Genomic DNA, 18,729 nt, shown 5'->3' with positions numbered 1-18,729 from the left:
ATGTAATAATGGAGGTTCTCTTGCTGCATTATCATAACTAATTAAATTTTTAACTGAAAACTCATCAGTGGTCACCAGTGCATTTGAGAAGATCTACATTTTCTCTCTGTAGGTTTGTAATTGTAAGAGATTTGATTCTTTTAGATCTGTGTCTTTATAACCCGCGCTTTGCACAAATGCTGGAATTTGGAAAGAAGAGCCATGAGGTTTCGATGATGGCACTGCGTCTCCTGCAGAGGATGAAGAGAGACTGGATGCACACGGGACGAAGACCTTCAGGCCTCTGCGGAGCAGGTAACCATGGCAACCCTCCCCTAACTGTGCGACCTCTTTAATGATGTGAGCTAGTGAAGGGTTGCTTTGTTACATGCGCAAAAGCACATACACCATCGCTGAATCATCCACAGTTGGAATGTACGCTCCAGAAATCCATTCCAGAATTGAAAGTTTTGTGTCAGGAAACTTTTAAAGATACAGTATGTTATAATATGTAACTAGATCAGCTAATGCATTTGAAGTGGTTCCCAAATCATCAATCAGTCTTGAAGAAAGAGAACGATTCCTGAAAGTGTTAGTTTTCTCACTCACTAAGGCCTTTCTTGGCACTGCAAATTGCCTCAGAGATCCAGTGCAGTTCATTTATAATGCATTTCCAATATATATATATATATATATATATATAATTTCAGTGTAAACTTGTGTAAACTTGACACAATCTAATAAGACTGAGTTCCAGTAATTAAGTTTTTAAAATAACCGACTCCTCCTGACTTTCAGCGTGAGTCCCCCCCCCTCCACTGCATAACCTGAATAATTAATCTCCCATTAATCTTTTAGAAGCAGTGCTGAGAAAAGAGGAAGCATGCGCCTAAAAGAGTTTGTTTTGCAGTGAGAGATCAGAGACTTGAGAAAGAAAGGCAGGCCAATAGAGAGAATGAAAGAATGTGAGAGAGACACAGAATGAAGACAAACTGTGAGGCAGGGAGAGCCGCTGAGTGTGATGAAGGCCTCAAGCTTGTTGAATAGTGCTCTTGTAGTTGCCAGAACACAGATTGGTTTGATATCCAGGTTTAACAACAGAGGAGGAATCAGCTTTTTTTTTTCACCATAGCTGCATTTATTTGATCCAAAATACAGATAAAAGAGTGATGGAAAAACTGAATTTTCAGCAAGCCAGTGTTTCAGTCTTCAGTGTCACATGATCCGTGTTTATTTAAATTTGAAAATTGTTTGTTCTCATTTCTGTCCATAATTGTATTTGAAATGTAAATAGTGTTTCACTTTCCCTTTTTTTGAGAGGTTAACCTTGCATTATTGTTTTGAATCTCATTTCTCCTTACTTACAGGACAACCTAAATCCGAAGTGGCACACCTTACCCTATGTCAGATTAAGCCATTGTGGGCAGGCAAATTTCTTTGAAACTCTTCAGTATCTTTTACATGCTTGCATGCTTTGTGGTGTTTGACATTCTTCAGTTTGCCAGGTAGTTCAGAAGTGCATCTAGCTCTTTGTGTTTCTTTATTGAATCGGAGTGAAACAGGCATCAGGGGTTCTGCAGTATTGCAGGTGCATTTAATGTCTGTTTGTTCTGCCTGAGATGAGTCAGTAGGGGGCAGGTTCAGCAGACACCCTTTTCTGAAGCCCTATTAAAGTTTCATATTTGACTGTGTGTCCTCTCTCCTTCTTCCATTCTCTCTCTTTTTCTCTTGCTATTGGCTGAATGTGTATATGTTGTACCTACAGTTGTGTGTTTGTTTTCCCTGTAGCGCTCTAGGTAGCTGCCCGGATGCACGCGTTCCATCACACAATTAAGGAAGTTATCAGTGTGGTGAAAGTCTGTCAACCCACATTAAGAAAAAGGTGTGTTTTGTTTTAAAATAATTATCACAGTATGACCAGTATTATAATCTTTAGCAATATATTTCATTTTATACAATTGATGCCATTTCTGTATTTTGGTGTTGCATATTTGGCTTTTCTGTTTATTGTGTTTCTGAGGCTTTGTATTTAGGGTCCATTTTGCTGTTCATTTGACTAGCTTGAACCCTGGTGTGTTTGATTGACAGACTGAATGAATTTGAAGACACGCCTACCAGTGAGCTGACTATTGAAGAGTTCATGCGGGTGGATCTGGAGCCGGAGTGTGACCCGCCCTCTTACACAGCTGGACTCAAGAAGAAAAAGCTAAAACAGGTAACGCATTACATGGCACTTTAATTTAGATAGTTTCACATTTAAATCAGCCAGTTTTGCAATATGTGTGATACTGTATGTGCAATATGTATCCATCATTTTTGTCTTTCTAAATGTTGAAAAAGTTGAAAGAAAAGTTATCATCAGAAAGTTGATGATATTGAAGATACCTAGAAATATTTTTACAGGAGTTTAAAGTAAAAACAGTAATATTGTAAAATACAATATAAAAATAAAGCTAAAGGGAAAAAAATAATTAAACCGAATTTTCAGCAGCCATTTTCCAGTCTTCAGTTTCACAGGATTCTTCAAAAATCATTCTAATATGCTTGTTTGGTGATTACATTTTTTATTTTCTTCACAGTTGAAAGTTGTTGTGCATGATTAATATTTGTAATAATATTTTTGAAGATTGTATAGTGCATGTTCTCAGATGGAAGGGCATAGTTAGAAAAATTACAAGTGGGGAAAAAAATCATTTAATCAGTGTTGAGTGGAAAGTCCTTATATAAAGATTCTTTGGGATGTATTTATTAAGCCAATTACTAACTGCAGGCACACAGGCCTTTAAACAAATTATTTTATAGTTGTTAGAATTGCTCTTTGCTTAGTGAGAACTGCTGCTCTCACAATGTTTTTTTTAGGAAATGGAGTGTAGCAGAAATTCTGTTTGTGTTTCTGTCCAATTAGCTCCTTGTTCAGCAGCAGCCACAATCAGAGATCCAGTGCTTCCTCATGCATGTTATCTCTTTCTCTCTCTAATGTGGTGATTACAGGAGGGAGTTAATTAAGACCGCGAGCGTGGGAGTGTTTATGTGCGTGTCTGAGGGTCTCGTGTCATGCACGTGTGTTTACTTTACGGTATTGTGTGTGCATGCATGTGTGTTACTGAGGTCAGCTGTGTGTGTTTGTATAATTACTTTCTCCCCATATTAGCTGGATCATAGCGAGGTTCAGAATCAAAGGGTGAATGCATCTAGCTTCATGTTTTAATTAGCAAAATAATTTAATTACAAAAATAAATGCACTTTATTTGCATTGATGCAGAAATTTCTTTCTTTCATTATTCTCTTTTATTTGATGCTCCTGCAGTGATTAATTTGTGATGTGTGCATATTTCCTTTTTCCAGATGATGTGATTTCCTTGGCGTCATCCAGCATCCTTGCTGGTGGTGAGGAAGGAGAGAATGACTTACCTGTGCAGTACTATATGTGGAGAGGATGGAGGGAACAATGAGCAGGAGAGAAATGGAGAGAAAGTCTTTTCAACCAAACGGCCCTCGTTAGCATTATTACTTGGAGCACTGCCCACTGCAGCCAGTTTGGGCCTGCCAGAGTCCATCACCAAAATGGAAGAGGAAAAGGAAAATGGTAGGAGCATGATTTTTATTTTCACACTTCATAAATGCACTTTAATTACACAGTCACTCAATGCACTTAAATTCCACAGTCACTCAATGCACTTTAATTCCACAGTCACTTTTTATTATAACTTATTTTTTTGCTGTCAAAACATTGACAAGTTACGAGCAGAGGATAAGTAATGGCACTGGAATGACCTTGGTCAAACATTAACATGAAGCATCTTTCATTTAATCCACTTTCTTTCCATCTATGTTCATTCCACATTTGCTCTTCACACATTCTTTCTGTTTAGTAATGTGTTAAAGAAGAGGAGTGGAACTGGAGTGAGACACTCCATTTCATATTCATTGTTCAGTCATACATTTGTGCTATTACAACATGAGTAGATGAAAAATGGCACTGTAATCACATTTGAATTCTTTCACACGTGTGCTGTCATGCCATAAATAGAAGTAGAGGAGTGAAACTGGAGTGACTTCTCTTCTAAACATTCACATTAATCCATTTTCGCTCTAGATTCACCGCTCCTTCATACAGTTGTGCTGTTATGACATAAATATATGATATGATTCCTTTTCTAGACATTCACATGAATCCATTTTTAATTAACTTAGATTCTAGATTCATACAATTTTACTGTTATGACATAAATAGAGGAAGAGGAGTGAAACTGGAGTGACTTCTTAAAAAAATAATCAATCTATTCCACACCTACAATATAACGAGAGTTTTCCAGCCTCGGAATAAAACAACTCAGGAAATTGCTTAATTATCTGAAATAGTTTGTTACATTAACTTTTGTGGTTGTTGTGTTTACACTATATAAGAGAATTTGTGTGAGATAATATTTAAAAAAAAATTGCAGGCAGAAGAGCTGCAGCTGGTAAACTCCTGAGGATAGAGTGCTGGCAGGTTGTTAGATTGTGTGATTGGCTGTGCGAGCACGTTGTCATGTTTTTGATTGGTTGTGGTAATTGTGGATGATTTGTATGGGGCGGAAGAAGAGGAAGGCCCCTTCCACTCCTTGAAGCACTAATTGAACACAGCACCTTGTCACTAGCACACTGTCTTTCATCCACCCACTACGGGTATCTGTGTCCGAGTTGATTGCCCGTGAGACCCGCTTGAACACTGTAGCCTGTCAGTGCCCATATAAAATCACTGAGATGAAATGAGAACACTGAGGAAAATAAATTACATATTGCTGCAGATCTTCGAGGAATCTGGATGTTCTTATTTAAAAATGTAAAATATTTGTGTGATGTGAAAGTATATGTTGCATCAGAGAGAGAGAGAGAGAGAGAGAGAGAACTTTACCTTAAAAGGATAGTTCACACAAAAATACAAATTGTCTTTATTTACTAATGTTGTTCCAAACTGGAATTCTCCACCACACAAAATAAGATATGTCTATGTGTTGAAAACGAAATACTTTTGGTGTCCATTGATTTCCATTGTGTAGATGAAAATCTAAGACATTTCTACACAAGAAAGTCAGTCATACAGGTTTGTACTGACATGAGGTAAATAAATGATCACAGAATAAAATTTTTTGGGTGAAATATCACAGTAACTAGTTTAATTAAAGTGGCCCTATTATGCCATTTTTAAGGTTACTGATATTGCTTCGGGAGTCTTCTACTACCATATTGTAGGTTTCCGTGCATTTAAGGTAAAATAAATGCTTTAGTTTTCTCAAAATATGCATTTAATTACCAACTCATTTTCCAACGATTCTCAAACAATTCATTACCAGAAGTTCTAATGCTGCATTCCAGCTAACCCAAGTTTGAAGTCGTGATTTACGGGCTCAACAACCTAACTAGAACGCAGCATAAGATTCAGTCTCTCTACACCCCTCCTTTCCGTGAGCTATGGAACTGTGTTCTGATTGGTCAGATGGTCTACCATGTACAGCGTGTGTCGGAAACAATATGCCCATTGCCAGTTCTGGATTTTGAAAGCTCAATAAAAAGCATAAACATCTGTTGTTTATCATTCTTACAGGTTGTGATTCAGTGGAGCGAGGTGGTCCAAATTAATTGGGTACTAAGCCAAGTATTTGTGAATCCTGTGTTGAATTCGATACTTTGCACCCTATCTTTCGAAATTTACTTTCACAGCGTAGGACACAGTGTTGAATATGTTGTTTGCAGATGGCCAGCATAGAACAAAGACAGACATTATGCAAATGTATTAGTCTATGACGTGTAGCCGTCACGGAAGAGGGATTAGAATTACTGATGACTCATTTAGGCCATTAAGTCAAACTTTTTTTTGGGTGGAGAACATAACTACATTTATCGTGCACTTTTGGCTTAACAACTTTTCCGATTTTTTACATTCACGTACAGCCACATAACACAATGCATGATAGGCTATATTAAAAATGCCGTATTTAGGGCAGTTTAATATTACATATTTAAATTATTAAATTGTATTTTAATTAATCAATTCCCATGCTAGCTTTAGCATGTTAGCATGACAAAGGAGTGTCAAATGTATTATAATTTATTTTCTACATATACTATAAAATTATGTTGAATACTTTAATTTGTCACAGTTTTGCTATACTTGAAATATGTTGGCAATATAAACACACAGTTTTTGCCATGCCAATAAAGGATACTCAACTGAAATTGTGTGAGAGAGAGATCAAGTTGTGTACTGGTGTTTGAAGGTCTCAATCCTCTCCTCATCCTGTCTGTTTTTTTTTTTTGAGAGAGAGAAATCTGGTGCTGCTGTGTAATGCCGTGTCATTCTCTGAGGGGGTGGAGGTCCTGTGGTCTTAACAATGCCGCAGTGAGTCTCCAGATGGTCACTCACTGTTCTCCCCCTGGGTGACCACACAGTAGGGGATGCCAGAATTTTTTTTTTATTATTGATCAGGCAGTCAGGCAAATTTATTTCTATCTAATTTTTATTCCCTTTGCATAATGTTACTGTTCACTGTTTGCCTGTAACATAAAAAAGTGGATGGATCATGCCCTTATCTTCTCATCTGTCAGAATCTCTTTGGATCTTCAGAGCAGGATGAGAGAAAAGACTTGTTCATTTACACTAGGAAAGAGGGATAAAGTGGGAGGAGATAAATAGATGAGAGGAGGAGAGGGAGAGGTGCCTTTCAAAGGAGAATGAAAGACAGACTAAGTGTGTGAGTGACATTTATTCTTCTCGCTTGCTTTGAACACATCCTATGGACAGCTGTTGGGGGTTTGTAAAGGACAGATGGGCCAAAAGTGATGGTAATTTACATTCATAAGGCCTTTATAAAGCACACAGATGTGCCTTTGTTACTCTTTATAACTATGTTCATAAACACAGTGTTTAGTATAATGTCACAGATCACATAGTTTTGAGGTGCTGTGTCCATTTGTGAATCTTTGCATTTCTACTAGGTCAGGGTGAGGTCTTTTTCTTCCTTTTAATGATATCGTATCGAAAATATCATATCGAAATGTATTTTGTATTATGTAAATGGTTTGCACAAAAATTTTAAGCAGGACATCTGTTGAACATTGATATTAATAAGAAATATTTTGTGAGTGGTACTGTGCATATAGTCATAAATACTATAGTTTTAGTGAAGTTTTCAACATGACACATTTATGATTTATAATGTTTACATTTGTTTATGTTTCTTCATTTTTCCTGCTGTGTGATTTATTCTCCTCATCATTTTAATCCTCGTCACTCATTTATTGCTTTGTTTTCTCCTAATGAAATGCACTGTGAAGCACTGATAGTGATGTGATGTCATCTGACGAGGCGCTGCTATCTGTGTGAAATATGACATCATAAATGTGTGACTGACTGACAGACGTGTGGAGAGGAAAGAAACAATTGACTGTGGGAGGCCCGATCTATGTGATAGACAAGTTCACTGTTCCGTTAACATACACTGACAGAAAAACCTGTGTGCGGACCCCCGTGAGGCTGTTTTTCTGTCTAGATTTAACACCTGATGGGCAACTAAACTTGTGAGAATGGGAAATCTCATGAATAAAGCCTGTTCAGATCTTTTTATCTCTTTTCCTTCCTGCTGTTGCTTTTAAATTATCATTTTTTACTGTATGAAAATTGTCTAACCCTCCCCCATTTTTGCTCTGTTTATATACAGCAGAGTGTAAAAAAAAAAAAAAAAACCTTGCACATATTTTCTCTTGACATTTTCTCTCTCATTCTCTCTTTCCAGCCTCTGGGCGATATATAGACAGTTGTAGCAGGTGTGTGAGTGGGCTGGGGTTTCCCTGGGGAAGTCACAGGGGTAAGAAGGGGTCAGTTTTTAATGGGCCTGTCTGCCCTCTCCGCCTCTTCGCCTCTCTTTCCTTATCATTGCATCTCTATTGTATGTCTTTTCCTTTCCCTGGGATTTAATGCTTGTTCCTTTGACCTGCCGGTCAGTTTGAGTGACATTATCAGATGATTACGTTTTGTGAGTTTCTGCATGTGCTGAATTGTCCAGGGAGAGAAAGAAAGAGGTGTCCATCTAGTGATATCTGGAAATATCAGTGCGTCTTTAGTAAGACAAAAGGCTTGACGCTGAACAGGTGTTGATGTCATTGAAACCTATGGAGATGAGGGGGCCTTTGAACTCTTTCTGAACGCACGCGGAAACGCTAATGTCTAGGCGGACAACATCATTCAGAAATTTAGCCTCAGGACGGAGAAGTTTTTTAGATTTGAAGAACGGGAATAGATGAAGAGGGAGAATGATTAGTGTTCGATGGAGTCTGTCATCTGTTTCTCTCTGTAATTTTGTTGAACTTACACATTTTTTGCTTCTCAGGTTTTTTTTTTTGCCTCTGTGATTTTCAGGTGAGGTTAAAGGGACAGTTCACTCTTAAATAAAAATGATCGTTAACTCATGGTGTGAATTCAGTTTTTTCTGTGCAACTCAAAATTTTACATTTTGAAGATTCATGCCTTTTTTTACAGTGAACAGTTGCTGAAAAAAACTTGATAATTTCAGATATGATTTACAGTAATTAAGACAGTCTCAATTGAAAGACTTGAAATATAGTGCGTGAGTTGTATAGAATACATTTTTGGTGTTTTTGCATCCTTATTGAACTTTGAATTCTTCAGTCCACATTAATTGTAATTGCAAGCTAAAATAAAAACTTGCCCTTTGAGTGGCAGTACTCATTACCAATTGGATACTGAACAAAAAGTAACACTACCAGTTTTTCTACAGGTATATTTAACAGTATAAGGTCCCTAAGTGCTGTCTGACTGACATGCAGCATGCTGTTGAACACTCATGCATATGCATACGTCTGTAGTGTGGCTGCGCATGTGAACACTTTAAATGCTATTTTTAGTTAATGCATTTCCTGGCAATGTCCTAGGTAAATGAAAACAGAAGGTACAAAAACTACAACATTTGAACATGAACAGAATGTTAGGCCTAATGGGAAAGACAGAGACTGCACTGTTGGTTTTATTACAGTTTTGCGTCTCCTTATTCAGCTACTCTTTTTCTGAATACAACTGCACATGGTGGTCTTCCACTGGTGTGGTTTTATTTTGCCCGTTGTAACTAATCTGCTATTCACGCTCTCACCAAATCACACACATGTGACTCGTGGCACAGTGTGTTTTAATGTGTGGTACTGGAAGACTCTGTGTGTGTTGTTTTAAATGTGTTTTGTCTCTGCGTGTTCAGATGTGATCAACAAGAGGAGGTCAGGTTTCTTGACTAATGGGACCTGCTGTCATTGAGGGCCCCCAGTTCAAAAGCGAGAAAAACTGAAATTCTGTACTTTTTCCCCATAACCCCTTTCCCAATACAACACATGATAAAGGGATGCTCTATAAAACAAACTTCTGAAGCGTTGCCAACAATCTTCAGGCAGAAAGAAAGAGTAAAGTTGGGGGAAGGGAGGAACTGGACCTAGTAAGAGGGAAAAGATGAAAGGCAGTGGGAGAATAATCCTGAAAGTTGCTACTGTAGAACCACTGTTATAATGATCCCAGCATCCCCAGTGGACTCTCCAGTAACATTTGCTACAGGGCAGAACCACAGAGAAACACACACACGTATTCAAGTTTATTTTGCCATGTGATTTTACTGAAGGACATTTTATGTGATGGTTTTTAGTTTAGACTGCAGTTGGATTTTCTGTATAAATCCACTAACCTAAATGAATCAACTAGCTCATAGAAATGGTTTTTGAATGGCAGCATAAATATAAATATTTCATTACACATAATCAGCACGTGTTTCTCCTTAGGAAAGTGAAACTTTGAATACACTTTAATTATATGGAGAAAACATCATGCAAGGCTCTTTTTCTTTCGCCAAGGCAGCGAATAAGATTCACAACACAAATGTTTTGTTTAATAATTTAACTGAATTTTTTGAGCACTTTTATTTTAAGTGCTTTATTTTGTTTTGTGATTCTAAAAATCAATTATAATATGATCATATGATAATTAAACAGGGAAGTATCTGTACACAAATTTATTCAGTCTTGTAATATTCGCATGTCTACGAATAAAATCTAAGATATTTAGGAGCAGACTTGGTTTTTCTCCATCAGATGTGGAGACACAAAACGGTGAGTTAGACCTGAGCGGTATCGACGAGGATGAGGTCGATCGGGTGAGTTTTGACCTCATTATAGTAATGACATGATAATTTTCTTTGAAAACAAGAGAGTTACATGGACTCATGTTTGAAGTCTTGTCCACTGAGAGAATGAGCATCATTGTGGTTTTTTAAAGTTGAATAATGATAATGAATAATGGGATTGCTTAAGAATAGAGTGGAATGAGATATGTTGCAGTTTACTGTCTCTTCAGCTCTTTCATGACGTGAGGGATTATATATTGTGTTTCTCTTTTTTATCTTAGTATATCCTTAATGAGAAGGAAGTTAAGGTGAAGACTGAACTGTGGATGCTTCAAAATGCAGACTACCTCAAAGAAAAGAAAGGTGGAAGAGATTGAAATGACTCATTTTTCATTTTACCCTGGACAGGTTCATCAAGTCAAGTTTGGAACACTTTTGTTAAAGCTGTTTTTTTCCTTCAGAAAAGGAGAAGAAGTAAATGTAAAGAGCAGAAGGTAACAAAGCACTTCATAAATGCAGGTGCAGTGGTCAGGTTACAAATGTATACGTTTACTTTCTTATATCTTAAAGCCTAAAAAGAATGCACGGAGGCGTGAGCCCATCAATGCCAGCACTGTAGACGAAGCCATTGAAAAGATGTTGGAGCAGAAACACATCTCCACTAAAATAAACTATGATGTTCTGAAAAACTTGAACAAATCCAGCCTAAAAAGTCCCACTCGCCAGACTGAAGAAGCTTCCGCCAGAGCCAAAAGAACCCCCGCGGCACGCCAACGGAAACCCCAACTGACTTCACCCAAGATTGGCAAAACTATCAGCAGCTTTGGCAAGAGGTATGGAACTGTAGGAGAAAGGTTTTTTCTGTCTTGATTTATTTCTGTTTTTCTCTCACTCCCTGCTTTTTTGGATTTTTTCCCCACACACACCTTTAATTACATTCTGTTCTAAAAATCCTTTATAACTTGCAATCTTTCCTAGAAAAATCCCACCATTACAGTCTAACCCCACATGCTGTCCAAGAATGATGTGAAAAAATCTCTTTCATATAAAAAGTTTTTTTTCCTAACCAGCCGCAACTGCAGTGAGTGACTAGATATTTTGTTGTTTGATTTGGTTTCTATAACTTTTTTGTCAACCTATGTTGCCCCTCCCACAGAAAAATCTGTGTTTTTTAACGTTCTACCTGGAAACAAAGATACTGTGGTGCCAAACCCCCTCATGAAAGAAGAAATGACGAACGCTTACAGGATCATCTAAACACTGGATTTCCAAAAGTATGTGAAATATTTAAAGTTCACGGCATAGAATCTATCAAATACGAGAGTTTTACACACCGGTCTGTTATTGTGGCGACATTTCCATGCCGCGAAACGTGAGTATAAACGAACTGTGATTGGTTGTTTAACATGTTGGTCAGTTGGCCTCATGGGCAGACCTTGGCCAATGAAAGCTGCCATAGATTTCAGACCTACACTGACAGTCTGAAGGTCTGGCCTAGCGAGACCAGAAGTACTGTACCTTGGAGTACCATGATAAAACTGTGGTGTATAAACAGTTTAATTGTTCAGGACCACAGTGCATATCCAAGTATCATGGTATTATCATCTGTTTCTAAACTTCACAACACTTTCCGTAGCAGCAGTCATGAAGATGTATTGAAATCCTCATCAAAACATCAATCAATTCTCATATGTGTGATGTTTTTTTTTTTTTTTTTTTGTCATGCAGAGTTAAATCAGTTTTCTTGGGAAAGCTAATGAGGACCTCGCTCATGACCCTCAGATGGAAAATCCCTTGAGCTTTCTGGGTTGTCTGCAAGTGTGAAAGGTTCTTCTGTTTGTATCTCTCTCTTTTTTATGTGCTTTACCCTTTTGTGAACTTAGATACAGGGCAGGTCTGTTAAGAATAGGCCAGCCTGGGCTAAATTAACCATGGGTGTGTATGTGTGTCAGAGAGAGAAAGTCCCATGCATATGGTCAGTCAGAATAACCCTGTTCTGCTCTATACTTGTTCTCTAAATGCTGGTATGGAACACATTAAATGTTAGAGCACATATTTAAAGTGAGGCCCCACTGCGGCCCACTCCTTGGTACCCTCCTTTTTGGAAAATATGTGTTTTGTAATACTGTGTACTCATTTCCATTCATGCTATTAGTCTTTGGCTGAAGGCTTTTCTAGGTTGTCATTAGTCGTGGATATATTCTCTCTTTAAGGAGAGGCTCTTGGTGGCCCTGCACAGAAAATGTGCTCCACCTTCAGTTTGTCTCTGACACACTGAGGCCAATATCACGGAACAATAAGCACCTCTCTCAAGTCTCGCTCTTTGAGTGGCCAGGTTTATCTGTGTGTAGTGTTTTTCTTGTTGAATGGATTCTTGAAGTGAACAGGATAGGTCTGTTGAATCATTCATTCTGAAAGTAGGTTTTGTGTTTGTTTTTTTCTTTCTGAATGGAAAGGTGAGCAATCTGAACATCCTTTCTAAAAGCCATTACACGGTTACCATGGCTATTTCACTCTCTCTTTCCCAGTTTTTCTCTTTTTTTCTCACTTATAACAGCCTACAGTCTGTTTGCTGAATGGAGTCTACCTGAACGAGTGTCTCTATTATTTAGTGACTTGTTGTTTACAGATCAAAAGATGACCCTCCCTTCCTTTTTTCAGCTTTTATTCATTCTCTTATAGACTCATTCTTTCTCCAGGTTGGCAATATAGCAAAAAAAAAAAAAAAAAAAGGCTTACCACACAATAAATTGAACATTGTTTTTAGGTACGGGTGATATTTAACATATAAAAGGTATATTTAACATTGTTCCGAAAAATTCTGAAAAAAAATAAAAATAAATTCCAATGTAATGTATAAAAAATATTGAATGTCATTCATCTGGAAATAGTGTGCGAATTAAATACATGGTGAATTATATACAAATTATATATTAAACATTTAATAAATTGCAGAGGCTTTCATTTTTGACAAACTAATCATTAAATTAGAGTTCACTGAATTTGACATTGTAATTATTTACAGAACTCCACAATGATTTGGAAATATAATGGCCAAATAATCAATGTGATTCACAGTGTTGCTTATTTTTGCACTGAGAAACAGAGTAACTGAAAATACACTGATATTATTCAATATAGCACAAACCTAAACCTTTTTTTTTTTTTGACTCTCTTAAGAGGTGCCCAGTCCTATTTCAGCTGAACCTGAATTTATCACAGAAACTCAAATTAGTGCAGTTCAGTGTGTGTGTGTGTGTGTGTGTGCATGCTGTTCTGTTGACAGTAAAGCCATTGTATACCTTTCAGCCCACCCTCTGTGACACACTGAGGTATTGTGTACTGTTACACACACACACACACACACACACACACACACACACACACACAGACATGCCTCAGCCTCTCTTCTGTAGCATATTCCTGACATCCCGCAATTACCTGATCATCTACCCATCTGCTGGTCTGTTCATCCCACCATGCTTCTTGACCTTAAATTTAATAAGTTTCTCACATTCTCTCACTCTGTCATCCAGCAATAGCCTGTATAATTCCCCCCACTGTTTTAACCCTCTCTCCCTCGCTCTCCTCCCACCTTTTCTGGTCATTTTCTTGTCCTCTCAAATACCCACAGCTCAGCATTTATCCAGAACCATGGAGACTACAAAGAGTGTGAGGGTTTGTATTAGACAGTGTTAATTTTTGCTGAAATGAAAAGGATTTCAAAAGAGTTAGAGGTAAGGCTTTGTAAGAACCTGCGATAGATTACAATCTTTTTTTTTGCGGTTCCCCGGCTCCTTTGTTGTTTCAACACTTCCTCTGTATCCATAGACCATTCCATGTTAGACATTCACACCTGGAGAGCCAGAAATCGCCATCTCACACCATCACACATCTGGTAATTAAACAGTCTCCCCCTCTCGCTCTTTCAGACAGATGTTATAGAATCTCTTCCCATTTTGTTCCATTCTCTTGCTTCCCTCTCATTTCCTCAGAGGATCTTTCTGCTGTCGGCTTGAAGTCTCTTACTTAATCAGCTTACGTGCAGAAAACCTGTATCTCTAGAGAGAGAGAGAGACAGAGAGATGAAGAGGTTAGAGGTAAGCTGTCTGAGATCAAAGATAGTTGGGTTTTTCTCAAGGCTGAAAAACGAGAGGAAGTTTTCATCTTCCTTTATAATTCCATTTATAATGTTATGTGAGAAAGCAATGGAGTCATCACAACCACAAACCAAAGACTCTTGAATGAGGTCATCATTATTTATGGTGAGAGGAATTTTTTTCTTCTATAAAATAGATATTTTATATTATTTTGTCTCATAGTATTTTAGTTATATTCTCAAATCTCAAATCAAATCATCCAAATTGGAACTATTGAAGAAACACTGAATCTTTTTGTTCAAACTACATCCTACATACACTAAATTCAGATGGGGGAAAAAAATGAGTAGTGGATCACAATATATCACAGTTTTGAATAACTGCCACAAAGAATCACAATATTTCTCTTCTGTGACCCAGATATCAATATGTTGCTTCAGCAGGTCCCTGATTCCCACCCCTAATCATTATTGTTGTGTTTGAATAATTGACCCACTCAGTGGTGTGAACTGTTTATCAGCCCTTGACGCACATGTGAATCAGTGTGTGTGGAACAGACTGTTTCTCGGGAATATAATTTTATCACTGTGTTTTGGCTCTGGCTGCTTGTTTTCATGCCAAGTACCACACCGCTCCCCATCCCAGAATGCACTGTAGCATCAATAGGACACTCGCATACTGTGCTGTGAATAACTGTCAATCACAAATGTCTTACTGACTGAGAATATGAAGGAGTCTGTCTGTCTGTGAGAGTGAGGTTTGAGTTGAGTTTAATATGTGCGTTTGAGTAGATTTGGGATGGCTTGTGGTTATATAAAAACAACTGCTCCCATGGGAGCTGAATCTCTTCTCCATATTCAGATGTATTATCTGGAGAATCATATGATTCTGATTAGAGTTTATTTATGCTGCGGGTTTTGTGCATCGTATCCATACGTCATTAACATATTTAACATTCGTTGGAATAATGAGTAAACTCATTATTGGAACTGTGCCACTGCATGTTGACTTGCAAATACTGAGATGTTAACTGTCTCTGGATTCTTCTGTGCTTGTCCTGCCCCCTCTTTCTCTGTCTGTCTCTCGATCTCCCCCTCCTGTTGTCACTCGAGCTGCCATGTTTATTCCTCTGGGAATTTTACAGTGAAAGATTTGAAGTAGACTGGAATTCAAGACGGGACTTGTCCATGTCTATCTCCTCCTATGAAAATGTGCTAGAGTCACAAATGGTGTTGTTATTCATTAATTTTTGTTCAGTGAATACATTTTTACTAAATATAAAGAGTGACACTTCATTGTGAAGCGGTGTGGTTTAGTCTCTCTGTGGGTCCGTACACTCATGCTTTTCTGGGTTGATAGAATTTAAATTACCTACATTTTTGGGAATTAATTTAAATAATGTGTCAAGATTTGCATTATAACAAGTTAGTGATTTAAGCAGTGTAGTGAATTGAAACGAACAGAGCTGAGGTAAATATTGAGTTTAAAGGACTGGATAGTACTTAAATTTTGACCTTGTGTTTCTGTGTCAACTTTTGATTAAGATTAAAAAAAAAATAATAATAATTCCTGAGCAGCTTTTGAAAAATAAGCCATGTTTCTCTTAATGTTCTGGTCTATATGTCTTTTTCACCATCTCTGTCTTTCTGTCTCCAATATTACAGCCCCCTGTATGTGTGCAGCCCCCTAAGAATTTGAATTTAAATCACCTACAAGTACATCCTTGGCAGGCCTTTGGATATATTAAACCACTTTTCCTTAACCCTCAAATGGCCCTCTGGCCCAGAGCTTCACTTAGTTTATCTCTGGTGCAGGAAAACTGCATTAAGTTGACCTAGAAACAGGTCTTTCCTTTTCATGTCTAAATGAAGAGAATTATTTTGATCCACCGAGCTGCTTCTAGATCAGCAGTGTAACTCTGAGCTGATACTCAAAGGCACCGGTTTGAGATAGCATATCGTAAGCTATGTATCGCCACGGACTGCAGCAGAAAAGTGGGCAGCTGATTCCTGGACTCTGAGGAGGCCTTGATGACACATGCTCTTTTCTCTTGATTCCCACTGATGCCTTGCTGGTGTTCTGGCCTGTAGACAGCTGGAGTTCTTCAGTGGCTCTGTCACTCCCTCCGGCTGTGTCTTCCATGATGCTTCATCTTTGTGTATGTCAGAGTCCCTTGATCTTTTCTCCTCTGTCTTGTCTTATCTTGGTCTCTGGTCTTCCTTCTACCACTTTTAAACTTCTGTGTGAATACATAATCAATGTTCTTTTGAAACCAGAGCAAAAGTACTACCTCCAAGAGTCAATAATCAGGTAACTAGGCAATGGGAAATGAAGCTTTATGATTGATGGTATTTCCCTTGTCCTTCAGGAAAATGAACGGTTTATAAATTCACTAATAAGGTTATCTGTTAACTCTGAAGCTAACTTGTGATGATAAGCATTATCCTCATTTTTAGCAGCATGATAATAACAGCACACAGTCAGAGTTAGTAAAGGGTGTTTTCTGAGTTGAAGTCACCAAATCCAAATGGACTCTTGGCTTTATTAATACATGTATTTTATCTCATTGTGCAAAATTCATTAATGCTTGTTTTCTAACAAGGAAACCCATTCGTAATTTTTTTTAAATCACTTAAATATTTTGCTCTCAAGTCAAGTCACCTTAATTATATAACTTTATGCAATAATTATAAAGCTTCAGTAAGAAATTACTCTATAATTGCTCTGGCTCTAAAAACACTTTCCTTTTCGGCTTTTTCAATCTCCAAAGCCAGCCACTTTCATTATTCAATCAATTAATTCAACCCTACATTTTTATCCCTCACTGAAATATCCTGTTTCACTTGAAATCACTTTGGATAATGGACACAAAATGAGCTGGGAATGTAATCTCGTGTTGACTCTGTCTCTTCTTCTCTACCTTCAGAAAGGGATTGGTGCCCCAGTGGCCACTCCTGCTGCTCCAACCCAGAATACTGCTGTTGTGGAGCGTGGACCAGTGGCGTACGAAGACACTGTAGAAGAAGAAGAGGAGGAGGATGAGGAGGACGAACATTGTGACAGTGCCATGCAGTTAATGGGCGGCACTGGTAAGTGATGCAATAAAGTCTGTCCTTTAACTTTAGGAACAATGTATTCCAATGTACTGTATAAAGATGTATTCCTTTTAGACCAGTGGTATTTTATTATTATTTATACACTAGTATAATATTTTAATATTTTCAATTGGCAATTAAAATTTTTCAGTTTTAATTATTTTTATATTGTCAGTTTACATGTAAAGTTTAATGTTAGTAATGTTATGTGCCGTTTTTTTTCTTTCTATTTTTATTTAATATCAGTTAGTTGCCTACACAACATTTCTAGTTTTCATTCAAGTGTTTTTTTTTTGTTAAAAGTTATTAAATTTTTATTTATTTATTTCACCTTAATTCTAATTAACAAAATTTTTTTAGTTTTAATTAATAATAACAAAATTGCTTTAGTGGCTTTCAACATTTTCTGACCCAGTCTCTCAATATAAATATATATAAAAAATAAAAAGTTAGATTTTCTCCCTTACACTTCATATTAATGTTGTTTTTAATCAGGAACATTACCTTTGCTGTTTTATGTGCTTAACAGATCATTAGCAAATGTTTATTAAAAAATGCCACATTATGAATATTTAAGAATATATTCATATATAATCCTCACAGTCTCCTGGTTTAAAACTTTGGGTACTTTTGACAGTAACAGTTCATTTTATGCTCTTTGTGTCTATGTTGGTAGTGTTTTGAGTTTATTTAGTTTAGAAAAGAGCATTAAGTTTTGTCCTAACCTTTCTGCATTTCTCTCCTGTGCATAGATAATGGCTATGAGGTAGATGATGATGATGGCTTCTGAATCCAGTGTGCCTTTGGCAGCACCAATGGAGAGGAAACACATACTTACCTAGCTGCTTATTCTGACCCCAAAACACACATGCAACCTCAATCTCATTACTTCTAGTGTTCATGCTTATGGTTGCAAGATGAAAAGGAACATAGTGAATTTTACACACTAAAGATGGAGAACAACAACTGAACAAGAACAAAGATCCCATATTATTCCTTTTCCATATGTGTGTGTTCTGAGCGCATATGCACTAAGTAACTTAAAGCCCATTTAAACTCACAGCACACAAACAGGAGTATGAGAGTAAATGGATGTGTGTGTGATGATTGAGAGTGATGATTCTCTCTCTGGAGTGTGTAAGTCTGCTAGCTAACTGCATTACTGTGTGTTTTAGGCTAATGATGACATATGATCCTTACACATCTAAAGCAATTAGCTCACACAAGGCTCAGTGTGCATGTACACGTGCCTTTAGATATGGCAGTATACAGACCTGGAATAGTATTGTGATGATTTTCAGAACCAAAGTGTTATTCATTAAATCAGATGTAGCTTTATGTGTTTAGTATTCAGTTAGAGTGGATTACAGGTGTACAGTCGAATTGGTAACAGTGTTA

The 18,729-nt window shown here is 37.4% G+C and overlaps 1 protein-coding gene across 1 annotated transcript; it reads left to right on the top strand.

Moving 5' to 3' along the window:
- Positions 1–144: 144 nt before the first annotated feature.
- On the top strand, positions 145–18,206 carry LOC128026581 (transcription factor IIIB 90 kDa subunit-like). The gene is given in 10 exon segments (XM_052613841.1): positions 145–294; positions 1,768–1,861; positions 2,068–2,194; positions 3,334–3,565; positions 10,105–10,166; positions 10,418–10,499; positions 10,603–10,969; positions 11,554–11,623; positions 17,163–17,325; positions 18,084–18,206. Coding segments are annotated over 9 exon segments (1,215 nt in total). The 5' UTR covers positions 145–294; positions 1,768–1,787; the 3' UTR covers positions 18,122–18,206.
- The last annotated feature ends 523 nt before the right edge of the window (positions 18,207–18,729 follow it).

This window comes from Carassius gibelio, chromosome A13 (assembly GCF_023724105.1).
Source record: "Carassius gibelio isolate Cgi1373 ecotype wild population from Czech Republic chromosome A13, carGib1.2-hapl.c, whole genome shotgun sequence".
NCBI classification, from domain to species: Eukaryota; Metazoa; Chordata; class Actinopteri; order Cypriniformes; family Cyprinidae; genus Carassius; species Carassius gibelio.
This window is presented reverse-complemented; position numbering and strand designations above follow the sequence as displayed.